This window comes from Manis pentadactyla, chromosome 4 (genome assembly GCF_030020395.1).
Source record: "Manis pentadactyla isolate mManPen7 chromosome 4, mManPen7.hap1, whole genome shotgun sequence".
NCBI classification, from domain to species: domain Eukaryota; kingdom Metazoa; phylum Chordata; class Mammalia; order Pholidota; family Manidae; genus Manis; species Manis pentadactyla.
Window position 1 is genome coordinate 112,958,782 of NC_080022.1, and position 15,475 is coordinate 112,974,256.

Sequence of the window (15,475 nt, forward strand, 5' to 3'; positions counted from 1 at the left end):
AAAATATATATATATATATACACACTTCCAATTGTAAAATAAATAAGTAACCGGATGTAATGTATAGCATAAGGAATATAGTCAAAATATTTTAACAACTTGGTATGGTGATAGCTGGTACCTAGAATTATCATGTATATAAATGTTGAATCACTGTGTTGTACACCTGAAACTAATGTAATACTGTGTGTCAACTACCCTTCAATAAAAAATAATTATCCAGAAAAAAAAAAAAAGAGATGATGCTAACACTCTGATAGGGTGGCCCTTGGAAAGTTGGAGAAAGCCACAACTCACATTAAGTGTAGAAGGAATGCCAGAACTTCCATGGTATTTGGTGAAGAAGCATGAAAGGGCTCAAAACAGTGTGTACGTTAGAGTGAATATGCTAAGTAAAGGTACAAAACTTACCAAATGATTATGTTCCATCAGAGAGCCCAAAGGATATTGTCTTTACTGAAGTGATAAAGAATGTACTGGTTAGATGAGCACCAGTTTCATTGAGAAGCTCAAGGATGGCCTTGCTCTGAAGGCCAGGTCTCAACTGCTGTAGACCTTGGCTCACTGAAAGCAATGGGAATGAGAGGACACTGAAATGGGCAGGTGGTGAGTGTCTAACCTTTGGAATTGAAGTGGCTGAATTATTGTACTGAGGAGAAAGGCTTGGAAGAGGCAGCCAGGGTCTGACTGGCAAGAGTTCTGGAGATCATTAGAAGAACATGGCTTTCTGAGAACAAGACTCAACAAGGATACTGTTCAAATTGTACAATAAAAAGAAATTAAGGATGGATGATCAGGAGGCTGAAGGCAGCCATTCTGATACAAAATTACAAAATTTCTTAGTGTTTCTACACCTGAGCCAGTTTAAAAAAATAAATATTGAGGTATAATTTATATTGAAATTTGCCAATTAAAATGTACACTTTAGTAAGTTTTCCAAATGCATATGGTTGTTTAACCATCACAAGACATGTAACATTTCCACCATCCCACAACATTCCTTTATGCCCAGTGGTGTGCTGGAGCCAATTTATACTCCTTAGATCCAACTTTTAGCTAACATCTCTTCCCTACTCAATGTTCAGTGATGTCACATTGCTAATGTGAAACCAGCAATGGAAGGGGTATTTACACCATAGAAATTGGCAAATGCTACAAATCAAGGCTCCTAATCCACTGAAAGCTGGTGGTTAAACGCTTACTAGGCCATCACTGCTTATATCCCTTTGTAGTCAATTCCCATCCAAAACTCTGGCTTCTAGCCACCACTGATATGTGTCATTAGTTTTGCCTTTTTATGAATTTCACATAAATGGAATCATACATGTAGTCTTTTGTGTCCCAACTTCAATACAGCATATTTTAGATTTATCAATGTTGTGTGTATCATTAGTTATTTTATCTTGCTGAGTAAGTATTCCGCTGTTTATACACAGTCGACAGCTATTTGGGTTGTTTCCATTTGGGGGAATAAAGCTCCTAGGAACATTATCATTTCTCTTTAGTAGGTATGTGAGAATAGGGCTGCTGAGTTAAATGGTGTGTGTTTAATGTTGAAGGAATTGCCGAACTGTCTTCCAAAGCAGCTACCCCATTCTGCAGTCCTAACAGCAATGTCGGAGCAGTTTCTCTGTATTCTTACCAGCACTTGTCAGAATTTTTAATTTTAGCCATTCTGATAGTTGTGTAATAATACTTCATTGTGGTTTAAACTTGCGTTTCTCTGATGACTACCTGAAATCTTTTCATGGGCATGTTTTCCCTCTATATATCCTTTTTGGTGAGATATATGTTCAGGTCTTTCATCCATTTTCTGATTGGATTTTTTGTAAATTTTTTTTAAGTTTTAGTTTTTCTTTTTATATTCAAGATACTGCCCCTTGGTTAGATATATGGTTTCCAAATACTGTTTCCCAGTAACTTGTCTTCTCATCTTCTTCATATGGGCTAAGAACAAAAGTTTTAAATTTTCATGGGGTCCAAATTCTTCATTTTTCCTTTTGTGGACAATGCTTTTGCTGTCAAATTTAAGAACTCTTTATCTATTCATAGATCTTTAAGATTTTCTACTTAAATTAAAGGTTTATAGTTTTACTTAATACATTTAAGTCTGGGCCATTTTGAGTTAATTTTTGACTTAGGTTGAGATTAATTTATTTTGCCTATGGATGTCCAGTTGCTCCAGCATCATTTGTTGCAAAGGCTATTGTTCCTCCATTGAATTGCTTTAGTACTTTTATTAAAAAAAAAGTTGGGCATATTTGTATGGTCTATTTCTGGGGTCTCTATTCTGTTCCACTATCTCTGTTCTATCCCTCCACCTATAATACACAATGCTGATTACTGCAGCTACCTGTCTTAAAACCAGGTAGACTGATTTCTCAGTTTATTCACCTTTTCCAAAATTATTTTAGCTATCCTAGTTCCTTTGCTTTCCATATATTTTAGAATTATCTTCTATATATGCACAAAATTTTAGGGAGATTTTGACTAAGTACATTAAAACTGCATATCAATTTGGGGAAAAAATTATATTGTAATCGTGAATTACTGTGCTCATTTATCCCCTTCACCCTACCTCCTTACCTAACCCAATCCCTCCCCCATTTCCCTTCTTCCTCTACACTTTATGTATTAAATGTCATAATCCACACTTTTTGTGTATCCCTTGACTTATTTTGTGAATAGTTGATTATGCTCTAATTTTGTACTTGCTTGGTAATTATTTGGTCTACTACTTTTACTATGGGTTACTTTTACTGGTGAAAGCTATTTAGCCTTACAAGACTTCCATCTACAGGGGTCTGTAGATACCCCAGCAGTTAATCTTGCTGTGATTTAGTTCCTGCCTAAGCTTAATCTACAGCCTAAACTAATCTAAGAGAGAAGAATAATAGGTGCTGGGTCTTGGAATCTGTTGTGAGTCATGAGTGGTGTGACAATGACTGCAAACAGTTCTTGTGGTCCTTTCTAAGGCAAATCCAGATAAGGAACACACCATGAGACTCACATGGCCAGATAACTTCACGAGACATAAGAGAAACTTTTAAGAGGTGATTAGTTTGCAATTGTTGAGCTCGGTGAAAAAAATCATACTATAATCATTAATCGATGCCTGTCTTTTTACTTGCTGTAATTTAATAAAAGAGCAGGGGAGCGCTGACTTGGTGCTTAGTCTCCAAGGAAGTCTAAGCCCTCTGCATTAAATGTCATTCTGACTCGGTTCCTCATTTTTGTGGTGAATTCCTTCAACTTTTATTTGGAAATTATATAATACTTGCTTCAAATTTCAATGATAATCTTGCCAGGTAGAGGATTCTTGGTTGGAGGTTCCTCTGTTTCAGTACACTGGATATATCATGCCACTCCCTTCTGGCCTGTAAAGTTTCTGGTGTGAAGTCAGCTGATGGCCTGATAGGATTTCCCTTAAAAGTAATCTTTTTCTCTCTGGTTGCTTTCAATACTTCCTCCTTATCCTTTATCTTTGCCATTTTAATTATTATTATTTTTTGCATTTTATTTTATTTTTTAAATTATTTATTTTATTAAGGTATGATTGATATACACTCTTACGAAGGTTTCACATGAAAAAATAATGTGGTTACTACATTCACCCCTGTTATAATGTCCCCCCCATACCCCATTGCAGTCACTGCCCATCAGTGTAGTAGGAAGCCAGAGTCACTATTTCCCTTTTCTGCGCTACACTGTCTTCCCCCCGATCCCCACCACACCATGTGTGCCAATCATAATACCCCTGAATCCCCTTCTCCCTCCCTCCCCACCTGCCTTGCCTCACCCCTCCCCTTTGGTAACCGCTAGTCCCTTCTTGGAGTCTCTGAGTCTGTTGTTTTGTTCCTTAGTTTTGCTTCACTGTTATACTCCACAAATGAGGGAAATCTTTGGTACTTGTCTTTCTCCACCTGGCTTATTTCACTGAGCATAATATCCTCCAGCTCCATCCATGTTGTTGCAAACTGTAGAATTTGTTTCTTATGGCTGAGTAGTATTCCATTGTGTATGTGTACCACATCTTCTTTATCTATTCATCTGATGGACACTTAGGTTGCTTCCATATCTTAGCTATTGTAAATAATGCTGCAATAAACATAGGAGTGCATATATCTTTTTAAATCTGAGAAATTATATTCTTTGGGTTAATTCCTAGGAGTGGAATTCCCGGGTCAAATGGTATTTCTATTTTTAGTTTTTTGACAAACCTCCATATTGCTTCCCACAATGGTTGAACCATCTTACATTCCCACCAGCAGTGTGGGAGGGCTCCCCTTTCTCCACATCCTCACCAGTATTTATTGTTCTTAGTCTTTTCAATACTGGACATCCTAAGTGGTGTGAGATATCTCATTGTGGTTTTAATTTGCATTTCCCTGATGATTAGTGATATGGAGCATCTATTCATGTGCCTGTTGGCCATCTGAATTTCTTCTTTGGAGAACTGTCTCTTCATATCCTCCGCCCATTTTTTCATTCAGGTTATTTGCTTTTTGGGTGTTGAGGCATGTGAGTTCTTTATATATTTTGAATGTTAACCCCTTGTCAGATATGTCATTTACAAATATATTCTTCCATACTGTAGGATACCTTTTGGTTCTACTGATGGTGTCCTTTGCTGTACAGAAGCTTTTAAGTTTGATGTAGTCCCATGTATTCATTTTTGCTTTTGTTTCCCTTGCTTGAGGAGATGCACTCAGAAATAAAGTTGCCCATGTTTATATATATATTTTTTTGCTTAGGTTATCTTCTAAGAGTTTTATGGTTTCATGACTTACAATCAGGTCTTTGATCCATTTTCAGTTTACTTTTGTGTATGGGGATAGGCAATAATCCAGTTTCATCCTCTTGCAGATAGCTGTCCAGTTTTGCCAACACCAGTTGTTGAAGAAGCTGTCATTTCCCCATTGTATGTCCATGGCTCCTTTATCATATATTAATTGACCATATATATTGGGTGTATATCTGGGCTCTCTAGTCTGTTCCATTGGTCTATGGGTCTGTTCTTGTGCCAGTACCAAATTATCTTGATTCTGTGGCTTTGTAATAGAGCTTGAAGTTGGGGAACATAATCCTCCCAGCTTTAGTCTTCCTTCTCAGGATTGCTTTGGCTGTCTGGGGTCTTTTGTTGTTCCATATGTTTAGAATTACTTTCTCTAGTTCGTAGAAGAATGCTGTTAGTATTTTGATAAGGATTGCATTGAATCTGTAGATTGCTTTAGGCAGGATGGCCATTTTGAAAATATTAATTCTTCCTATCCACAAGCAAGCACAGGATGTGTTTCCATTTATTGGTATCTTCTTTCTCTTATGAGTGTCTTGTAATTTTCAGTGTATAGGTCTTTCACTTGCTTGGTTAGGTTTATTCCTAGGTATTTTATTCTATTTGATGCAATTGTGAATGGAACTGTTTTCCTGATTTCTCTTTCTTCTAGTTCGTTAGTGTATAGGAATGCAAGAGATTTCTGTGTAGTAATTTTGTATCCCACAACTTTGCTGAATTCAGATATTAGTTCTAGTAGTTTTGGGGTGGATTCTTTAGGGTTTTTTATGTACAGTATCATGTCATCTGCAAACAGTGTCAGTTTTTCTTCTTTATCAATCTGGATGTTTTATTTCTTTGTGTTGTATGATTGCCATGGTGAGGACCTCCAGCACTATGTTGAATAGAAGTGAAGAGTGTGGGCATCCTTGTCTTGTTCCCAATCTTAGGTGAAAAGCTTTCAGCTTCTCACTGTTAATTATGATGTTGGCTGTGGGTTAATATATACAGCCTTTATTATGTTGAGGTACTTGCCCTCTATACCCATTTTGTTGAGAGTTTTTATCATGAATGGATGTTGAATTTTGTCAAATGCTTTTTCAGCATCTATGGAGGTGATCATGTGGTTTTTGTCCTCTTTGTTGATATGGTGGATGATGTTGATGGATTTTCGAATGCTGTACCATCCTTGCATCCCTGAGATTAATCCCACTTGATCATGATGTATTATCCTCTTGATGTATTTTTGAATTCGATTTGCTAATATTTTGTTGAGTATTTTTGCATCTGTGTTCATCAGGGATATTGGTTTGTAATTTTCTTTTTTTGTGGTGTCTTTGGCTGGTTTTGGTATTAGGGTGATACTGGCCTCATAGAATGAGTTTGGAGGTATTCCTTCCTTGTCTACTTTTTGGAAAAATTTAAGGAGGATGGTTATTGGATCTTCAATAAATGTTTGATAAAATTCAGCCATGGAGCCATCTGGTTCAGGCATTTTGTTCTTAGTTTTTTGATTATCAATTCAATTTCATTGCTAGTAATTGGTCTGTTCAGATTTTCTGTTTCTTTCTGTGTCAGCCTTGGAGGGTTGTATTTTTCTAGAAAGTTGTCCATTTCTTCTAGGTTGTCCAGTTGGTTAGCATATAATTTTTCATAGTATTCTCTCTTAATTCTTTGTATTTCTGTGGTGTCCATAGTGATTTTTCCTTTTTCATTTCTGATTGTTTATGTGTGTAGACTCTCTTTTTTTCTTGGTAAGTCTGGCTAGGGGGATATCTATTTTGTTAATTTTCTCAAAGAACCAGCTCCTGCTTTCATTGATTCTTTCTAATGTTTTATTCTTCTTGATTTTATTTCTGCTCTCATCTTTATTATGTCCCTCCTTCTACTGACTTTGGGCCTCATTTGTTCTCTTTCTAGTTTCATTAATTGTGTTTAGACTGTTCATTTGGATTGTTCTTCTTTCCTGAGGTAGGCCTGTATTGCAATATACTTCCCTCTTAGCACCACCCTCGCTGCATTCCACAGATTTTGCATTGCTGAATCATTGTTGTCATTTGTCTCCATATATTGCTTGATCTCTGTTTTTATTTGGTCATTGATCCATTGATTATTTAGAAGCATGTTGTCAAGCCTCCATGTGTTTGTAGGCTTTTTGGTTTTCTTTGCGTAATTTATTTCTAGTGTCATACCCTTGTGGTCTGAGAAGCTTGTTGGTACAATTTCAATCTCTTCGAATTTACTGAGGTTCCTTTCGTGGCCTAGTATGTGATCTACTCTGGAAAATGTTCCATGTGCACTTGAGAGAAATGTGTATCCTGCTGCTTTTGGGTGGAAAGTTCTGTAGATGTCTGTTAGGTCCATCTGTTCTAATGTGTTGTCCAGTGCCTCTGTCTTATTTTCTGTCTGGCTGATCTGTCCTTTGGAGTTAGTGGAGTATTGAAGTATCCTAGAATGAATGCATTGCATTCTATTTCCCCTTTAATTCTGTTAGTATTTGTTTCACATATGTAGGTGCTCCTGTGTTGCCATAGGTATTTATAATGGTTATATCCTCTTGTTGGATTGACCCCTTTATCGTTATGTAATTTCCATCTTTGTCTCTTGTGACTTTCTTTGTTTTAAAGTGTATTTTGTCTGATACAAGTACTTCAACACCTGCTTTCTTATCCCTATTAGTTGCATGAAATATCTTTTTCCATCCCTTCACTTTTAGTCTGTGTATGTCTTTGGGTTTGAAGTGAGTCTCTTGTAGGCAGTGTATAAGTGGTTCTCATTTTTTTTTTATCTATTCAGTGACTCTATGTCTTTTGATTGGTGCATTCAGAGCATTTATATTTAGGGTGATTATCAATAGGTATGTTCTTATTGCCATTGCAGGCTTTAGATTCGTGGTTACCAAAGGTTAAAGGTTAACTTCCTTACTACCTGTCTTAGCTCACTTAGTATGCTATTACAAACACAATCTAAAGGTTCTTTTTTTTCCCCCTCCTCCATTCTTTATATATTAGGTCTTATATTCTGTACTCTTTGTCTAACCCTTTTTATTACCTCTGGTGACAGCTATTTAACCTTAGGAACACTTCCATGTACAGCAGTCCCTCCAAAATACACTGTAGAGATGGTTTGTGGGAGCTAAATTCTCTCAGCTTTTGCTTATCTGGAAATCGTTTAGTCCCTCCTTCAAATTTAAATGATAATCTTGCTGGATAAAGTATTCTTGGCTCAAGGCCCTTCTGCTTCATTGCATTAAATATGTCAAGCCACTCCCTTCTGGCCTGTAAGGTTTCTGCTGAGAAGTCTGATGATAGCCTGATGTGTTTTCCTTTGTATGTGATCTTATTTCTCTCTGGCTGCTTTTAATAGTCTGTTGTTATCCTTGCTCTTTGCCATTTTCATTATTGTATGTCCGTGTCATCTTCCTTGGGTCCCTTGTGTTGGGAGATCTGTGGACCTCCATGGTCTGAGAGACTATCTCCTTCCCCAGACTGGGGAAGTTTTCAGCAATTACCACCTCAAAGACACTTTCTATCCCTTTTTCTCTCTTCTTCTTCTGGTACTTGCATAATATGAATATTGTTCGGCTTGGATTGGTCACAGTTCTCTCAGTATTCTTTCATTCTTAGAGATCTTTTTCTCTCTGTGCCTCAGCTTCTTTGTATTCCTCTTCCCTAATTTCTATTTCATTTATCGTCTCCTCCACTGTATCGGATCTGCTTTTAATACCCTCCATTGTGCTCTTCAACCATTGGATCTCCATCCTAAATTTGTTCCTGAGTTCTTGAATATTGTTCTGTACCTCCATGAGCATGTTAATGATTTTTATTTTGAAATCTCTTTCAGGAAGATTTGTTAATTCAGTCTTACTTGGTCCTTTCTCTGGTGATGAGATTTTGAACCAGGTTCCTTTGATGTTTCATATTTGTATGTGGCGCCCTCTGGTGCCCAGAAGCTCTACTGTTTGGAGCTGCTCAGCCCCTGGAGCTACATCAGGGGTTGCAGGGGAGTGCTGCTGATACCTAGGGGGAGGAAAGAGCTGGTTCCTGTTTCCCGGCTGTTTTGCCTGTCTCCACTGCCAGAACCAGTGAACCAAACACACAGGTATAAACCTCTATGGTTTGTGTGTGTAGCTGCCATAGGCAGGGCTTCCCTCTGTCCTGACACCAGGGCAGCAGCGGCAGGTTTGTGAGCCAGGTGCAGGCTGGCTGGAAGGAAGACACAGCAGGCTGCGTATCATAGTGGGGGGCCTTGGAGCTGCATAGACAGCCAGGGGGATGGAGCAACTGATGATTGTTTAAGTTCCCAACCTGCTGGGCAGAGTGCACCCCAACAATTTTGTCTACCTGTCCTTTCTCCTGTGCACTAAGCTCTGTGCAATCCTTGCCCCTTTAGAAGCTCTCTAGCTGTCAGGAAGTCTCTCAGATTGCCTGCCCAGCTTAGCCGCATGTGAATTCCTGTTTTCCACAAGTAGTTGGAATATCCGTCTCTCCAGGTATTCCACCTGTCTTAGCTTTCTCACCCCACTAATCACAAGAGCACCATGCAATGTAGGTTCGTGCTCCCAAAGCAGACCTCCAAGGGTAGGTGTTCAGCAGTCCCAGGCCTCCACTCCCCACTGTTTCTCTTCCTTCCACCAGTGATGTGGGGTGGGGGAAGGGTTTGGGTCCTCCCAGGTCACAGCTTTGGTATGTTACCCTGTTCCGTGAAGTCTGCTCTTTTCTCCATGTGTATGCAGTCTGGTGCAGCCTTCTTTCCTGTTACTCTTTCAGGATTAGCTCTATTAATTATATTTTTGTATTATATGTTGTTTTAGGAGTAGATCGCTGTCTCACCTCTCATGCAGCCATCTTTAATCCTGTTCTGCCATTTAAATTATTTTTGTGTCTTGGTGTTGTCTTCCTGGGGTTCCTTTTGTTAGGGGCTCCCTGAACTTCCATGACCTGAGTGTCTACTTTCTTCCCCAGATTGGGGAAGTTTTCAACAATTATTTCCTAAGAGACTTTCTAACCATGTCTCCCTCTTCTACTTCTGGCACCCCTAGTATGTGAATATTGTTAAATTTAGATTGGTCACACAGCTCTTATTATTCTTTCTTTCCTAGAGATCCTTTTCTGTTCTTCAGCTTGTTTTCCTGTTCCCTAATTTCCACTTCATTCACAGCTTCTTCAACCCATAATAATCTATTCTAAAATCCCTCCATTGTACATTTCATTTCAGATACTGTATTCTTCAGCTTTGAGTGCTGTTTTCTGGTCTTTTCTTTGTTGAAGTCCTCCCTAAAATCTTGAATATTTTTCTGTAGATCTGTGAGCATATTTATGACTTTACTTTGAAGTCTTTATCAAGAAGATTGGTGATGTTTCATGTAGCCCTCTTTGTGGTGTCTTGTAGTTTTGTTTGGAACATATCCTTCTGCCTTCTCATTTCGTTAGGGTTTCTGTTTGTTTGTATTAGATGGCTCTGCTATGCTTCCCAGCCTACGGAGTAATAGCTTTATGAAGGTGTCCTCTGGTGCCCAAAAGCTCAAAACTCTTTACTCTCCAGTGTGGGAGCCCCAGCTGTTGGCATGCAGTGGGTGGGGCCGCCATTCTGTCTGGCTTCTGTAGTGGTCTGTCTGGGTGGGCAGTTTGCTTTGGCTGTGCCTTTGTGATCAGTGCACAAGTTTATGCTGGAATTGCTGTGGGCATGGCCACCCTCTGCTTGGCCTGCAGCAATAGCAGGGCTGTAGACTTAATAGGGTGGATGGGCTGATGTGTGGCTTTGCCTGGGCCTGATGCACAGCACCGGGCTTGGATACCTGTGGGTTGGGAGCTCTTGGGACTGGTTCCTGCAGGCACCTCTGTGGTTGGGCTAAAACAGAGCTGAGGAATCTGGGAGAGGCTCCCTCTGCCTGCTATGCAGCAAATGCAGGGAGGAGCCTCGGGGCTGTGTGCCTGCGAGCGGGGTGGATCATTTCAGGCTCCCGAGTTCCCAACCTGTTGGGCTGAGGGAGGGCTGGGGAGGTATTGTCCACCTGCCCTTTCTCCTGAAAAGAGAGCTCCACCCAATAGTTGCCCCTCTGGCACTCCTCCCATTTCTGGGAAGTCTTTCAATTTGCCTGCTTTTCTTTCTTCTCAGGGGATTGGTAGAGCATGCCTGTTCTCCACAAGCAGGTGGATTTCAGCCTCCCAGTGTTCCACCTGTCCTTGATGTTCAGCCTCACCAGTCACCAGAACCCCATGTCATGGGGGCTCATGCTCCCAGAGCAGATCTCCAGGACCAGCTGTTCAGAATCCTGGGCTCCTAGCTCCTCCCCACTCCGTTCCTCTTTCTTCTGCCTGTAGGCTGGAGTGACGGAAGGCTTGGGTCCCGCTTGATCTCAGCTTTGCCACTTTACCCTTTGCATGTGGTCTTCTTTTCTTCCCCAGATGTAGGTAGTCTGTTTTGCAGTCTTCAAGTCTAGTTGTATTTGCTGTATTTTTGTGTTTTATGCATTTAGGGGAGGTTTCTGCCTTGCCTTTCAACCCATAATAATCTATTCTAAAATCCCTCCATTGTACATTTCATTTCACATACTGTATTCTTCAGCTTTGAGTGCCTTTTTCTGGTCTTTTCTTTGTTGAAGTCCTCCCTGAAATCTTGAATATTTTTCTGTAGATCTGTGAGCATGTTTACTCTGCCATCTTTTTCTTCCAGAATGCAAATGTCTTTCTTCTTTCTTCCTTTTTAGCATGAAACCCCAGTGGCTCAAGAGGACTTCCCACATGGATGTCCAGTCCCATCTACTCAAGCCCAGTAAATAACACCTAAAAAGAATACAATCTCTTTATTTCTTCTCGAAATAGAAATGTTCAGATTGGGTGACAAGACAGAGCCAAATAGTGGAGACAATGGCTGGTTCTTCAATTTGTTCTAATGAATTGCAATGGAGAAAGAGGCTAAAAAGGATCTAGACCATTTTGGTCTATTAATATTCAGCTTATCAAATATACAACCTGGTACTTCTTCAGTGCCCTAGAAGGCCAGATACACTAACAGTTGAAGCTGGAGATGGCAAATAGGAGAATTCAACATGTACACGCAGTTTAGTCTGATGTCTCCATATGCTCTCTAAAATTTCATATTTGATTAAAGCAAGGTGTGACATCAGGATGTTCACCCATCTTTGCTCCACTGTTCCTTTGATTCTTCTTTGCTGCTTTTCAGGGAGAATAGGGTCAGATCATCTGGGAGCCAGTGGGGAACATTCCTTTGGCAGCTTGCTGGGCTAACCAGTACTTGTATCTTTTGGTCTTGGGCCTCTCAAAGTTCACCACAGACATTGGTACTCTCACAGTGTCAAGCCCATTTACCTGTACATAAAACAACAGGAATCCTCAGAGATCAGTTGGGCAGATAAGGGCTACCACCACCCAAGTGCAGCTTTTAACCCAGTCAAAAAAAGGAGCCAGTACATGAAACACTCACCGTCACCTCACACCAGTACTCGCCCCATTGTGTAATGGGCCCTTCTGGTAACTTTAATGCATGTGTGGCGACCACAACACCAAGCTGCAAAACATTACAGTCAAAAGGAGCTGTTTACATGGTTGCTACTGCAGGCAACCTTAAAGTTCTAGACTTTCTTGTAGTGGCATAAATAAAACTGGGGAGTTTACCCTGGGTGATTTCATGAAAGGGCACAGACTTCCAAAGATCATGCCAGAGAAACTGTCCTAATTTCTCAGAGAGGAAGGTGATTCACAAAGAGAAATAGGGCTTGAAACCAAAATCACTTCATTTACAAAAGTAAAAATTCTCTGGCAGGTCACATTTCCTCAGTTTTCCTCTCTCTCTAGTGAGAAAATAAATGATACCACAATCTTTTCCTATCCGTCTTCAAATTCTATATGACCACACTTAGTCCTTAGGCATTTCTTTCCCACACCCCTGCAAACCAACAAAGAACACTTTCCATAACTCCAGCTGGATGATCATACCCTTTCCTAACAAAAAGATCAATCCTGGGCATCCTTCCCAGGGGTAGCTTCTACCCTCAGGGGTCCAGTGGTGTTTGGGAAAACTCACATTTTTGAAGAAGTGGCGGGCAACTATTTCAGGGTTTAGCTCCCATTTGACATTGTTCTTCATCCCCACCTTCAGGTGACAGCTTCTCAGAAATTTCACTGTCTGAGAGGAATTATAAACAAGATAGGTTAGACTTGGAACCAAAGGACAGGAAACATGTTAGCAAGAGGCACAAGGTCTGAGAGTTAAGGCAAGGGGCACAATTTCTGCCTCACAGCCAAGATAGATGATAAGATGAACACTCTTATTTTGTCAAGGTAGATACTGTGAAGATGTTTCAGTGATACTTTAGAAGGGAATGTCACTTATACCTGGATGGCTGTTCCTAAGCAAGGAGGAACAGGCCATGTCAAAGTTACATTTATCAATGGTGACCAGTGGTACATCTCAGGATAGAATGACATTTATAGACCATTGTAACCTAATACTCTGGCCCTTCAATCCTACCCATACTCCATTAATTATACCTCCTGTTTATAGAATGAAGGATAAATTAAATAGCTATGGATTCAAGATATTTTGTAAATCTTGCTCCAATCCTTTATGTTTTAGCAAGACTGTTCAACTTTCTTTGTTAAAACATGCTTTAATTATCCACTTACATTTTTTTCCCTCAAGAATACCTTTCCCACCTTTCTGGCCTATCCAAAGCCTACTAATCCCATGAGTCCTAATTCAATCCCTTCTGAAAAAAAGACCTCCCCAATCACCCTCACCCATTTTAGTCCATGACATTCTTATAATCTATTGCCTTGATCACTTTCTAGTTTCTTTATGTTTTCTCCAACTTATCTGTGAATATCCCTAGAGGCAGAGCCCTTATTTCACTTTTCCATGGGTCTCCCTGGTGTTCACGTTGGGGCTTCCCTCTAAAAGCTAGGGCACTTCATCCAACAAGTCAGGATCTCCTGGGAGACCTCAATACCAGTATGACAGCCACAACACTTCCCCTTTCCCCTATCCTTGTGCCTGCAATCAGGAGACTTAAAGGAAATCAAGGAGCCTATCAGGAAGAGATTATTGGTGATACCTACAGGCGACCAATAAATAAGGACTTTCTATGTTTCTACTCACCGCTTCACCTGCCTTGGTCTGGATCTTCTCTAACTTTCCTTCTTGTCTCAGCTAGAAAAGAAAGTTCCACATGAAAAAAAGTAAAAGAAAAATGAGTCCATGACAAATATCAAATTCTTCCTATGCTGAGAATAAGCTGGGCCTCTAGGTTCCTGTTCTTCTAGTCCCTATCTCATATTTAAATTAAATAAATCAAAGACAAAGTTACTAGAGGAAATCTTAAGGTTTTATTCTTCCAAGTGCCTCTGCCTTTCTTTGAGCTCACCAATTTCTCCTCTTCAAACAGCTTCTTGTTTTCAGGGGATGCATATACAGCCAGTCCTTGAGGAAGTAGTTGATTTCGGCCCATGGATTTCTTCACTGAGATGAGGTCACCCCTCACTCCAAGTTCTGCCAAGAACACAGACACTGGATCAGAACTATCTAGGAAGCCCTAAGGATAAGGTAACCCAAGTAAGAATCCTCTTATTCTCTCTCACAGTATTCTTCCTAGGAAAAATGTTAATTAATATTCATTAAGTACAACACTTATGAGACTTCTAATTAGTTTCTTTAGGGTCTGACTTGGAAACTTAGTATTTAATCCCCGTACCAAGTGTGGTGTCATCCTATCACAGGATTTCTGAATCTGTGGCACATGCTGTCAGGCATCTCTCCCCACACACTATTAAAGATGTTGATGCATTCATGTACTAATTTTCCAAGCAAGCAACCAATGGCACAGTAATTTTTATGGTTTCCTCTTCTCAAATATAGAGCTGATCATTTCCACAAAGTAGAGAAAGGCCAGCAAACAGCTGAGGGGGAAAAGTTGATGACAAACTGGGCCAGCCTGAGATGGGAAGTACCTCTGCCAGGCCTTACCTTCCACTGACTGAGTGAGGATTAGCTCCAGGTTGTCTTTGGGCCGGTGTTTTGTGTCCTCCACCAGCTTGTAGACGCGGTGTCGCCGGTGCAGGCGCGGCTTCCGACCTTCTCCGGCCAGCGGCACCTTCCACCAGCGCTCTACGATGACCGTCCCCTGGCGGCCAGGAGGGCCGGGGTGAGCAAATGGCCACGGAGCGAGCCCTCCTGTTCCCGCCGCAGCCAGCTCACGGACCGCACGTTACTCCAGCAGGTCCCAGCGCGCCCCCAGAGACAACACTCGGGTGTCAGTAACCCCACCACAGGCAAGAACTCCCGTGACTCGGAGCCGGCCCTTACCCGACCGTGGGAGAGGCTGAAGTCGCGCTCCCGGCCGGAGATGCCCCCCTCATGCCGTGGCGCCAGTAGCTCCCGGACTCCCCCTCTCAGCAGCCGTTCAGCGCCCGCCCGCAGAACTCGGCCGCGAGCGCCGACAGCGACAGCAGCCATGTTTCGGCGCGCGGAGAGAGAGTAGGAGGTGGCGCTCGGCGCCGGGCGGCGGGGAAGGCCCCCACGGGCTGCCCCCGGCGCGCCTGAGGGGGCGAGGCTGGGTCCTGGCTGAGCCCCGGGCGCGCCTCAGGCTCACTGGGGCGCTGCCGCCGCGAGGAGAAAGATCTGGGTTAACGCTCCGGGATTCAGCCTGTTCCTCACTCCCTTCTACTTATTTTCGGGGGAGGG

At 41.3% G+C, this 15,475-nt stretch overlaps 1 protein-coding gene across 1 annotated transcript; it reads right to left on the reverse strand.

Annotated features, from left to right (window-relative positions):
- Positions 1 to 11,564: 11,564 nt before the first annotated feature.
- On the reverse strand, positions 11,565 to 15,284 carry MRPL9 (mitochondrial ribosomal protein L9). Its single transcript, XM_036905111.2, has 7 exons — positions 15,098 to 15,284; positions 14,759 to 14,915; positions 14,160 to 14,284; positions 13,895 to 13,945; positions 12,821 to 12,922; positions 12,221 to 12,304; positions 11,565 to 12,105 (listed from the first exon to the last, which is right to left on the reverse strand). The coding sequence occupies exons 1-7, from the start codon at positions 15,245 to 15,247 to the stop codon at positions 11,971 to 11,973; spliced, it is 804 nt and encodes a 267-aa protein (XP_036761006.1). The 5' UTR covers positions 15,248 to 15,284; the 3' UTR covers positions 11,565 to 11,970.
- Between the last annotated feature and the right edge of the window lie 191 nt (positions 15,285 to 15,475).

What these genes read in the sequence shown, in the direction of transcription:
- MRPL9 (XM_036905111.2), bottom strand. Translation starts at nt 15,247, where the DNA reads ATGGCTGCTGTCGCTGTCGGCGCTCGCGGCCGAGTTCTGCGGGCGGGC. An exon ending in TCAGCCTCTCCCACGGTCGG is followed by an intron (nt 14,916 to 15,097) that starts GTAAGGGCCGGC and finishes CCTGGCCGCCAG; the next exon opens with GGGACGGTCATCGTAGAGCG. An exon ending in TGTTTGAAGAGGAGAAATTG is followed by an intron (nt 13,946 to 14,159) that starts GTGAGCTCAAAG and finishes TTTCTTTTCTAG; the next exon opens with CTGAGACAAGAAGGAAAGTT.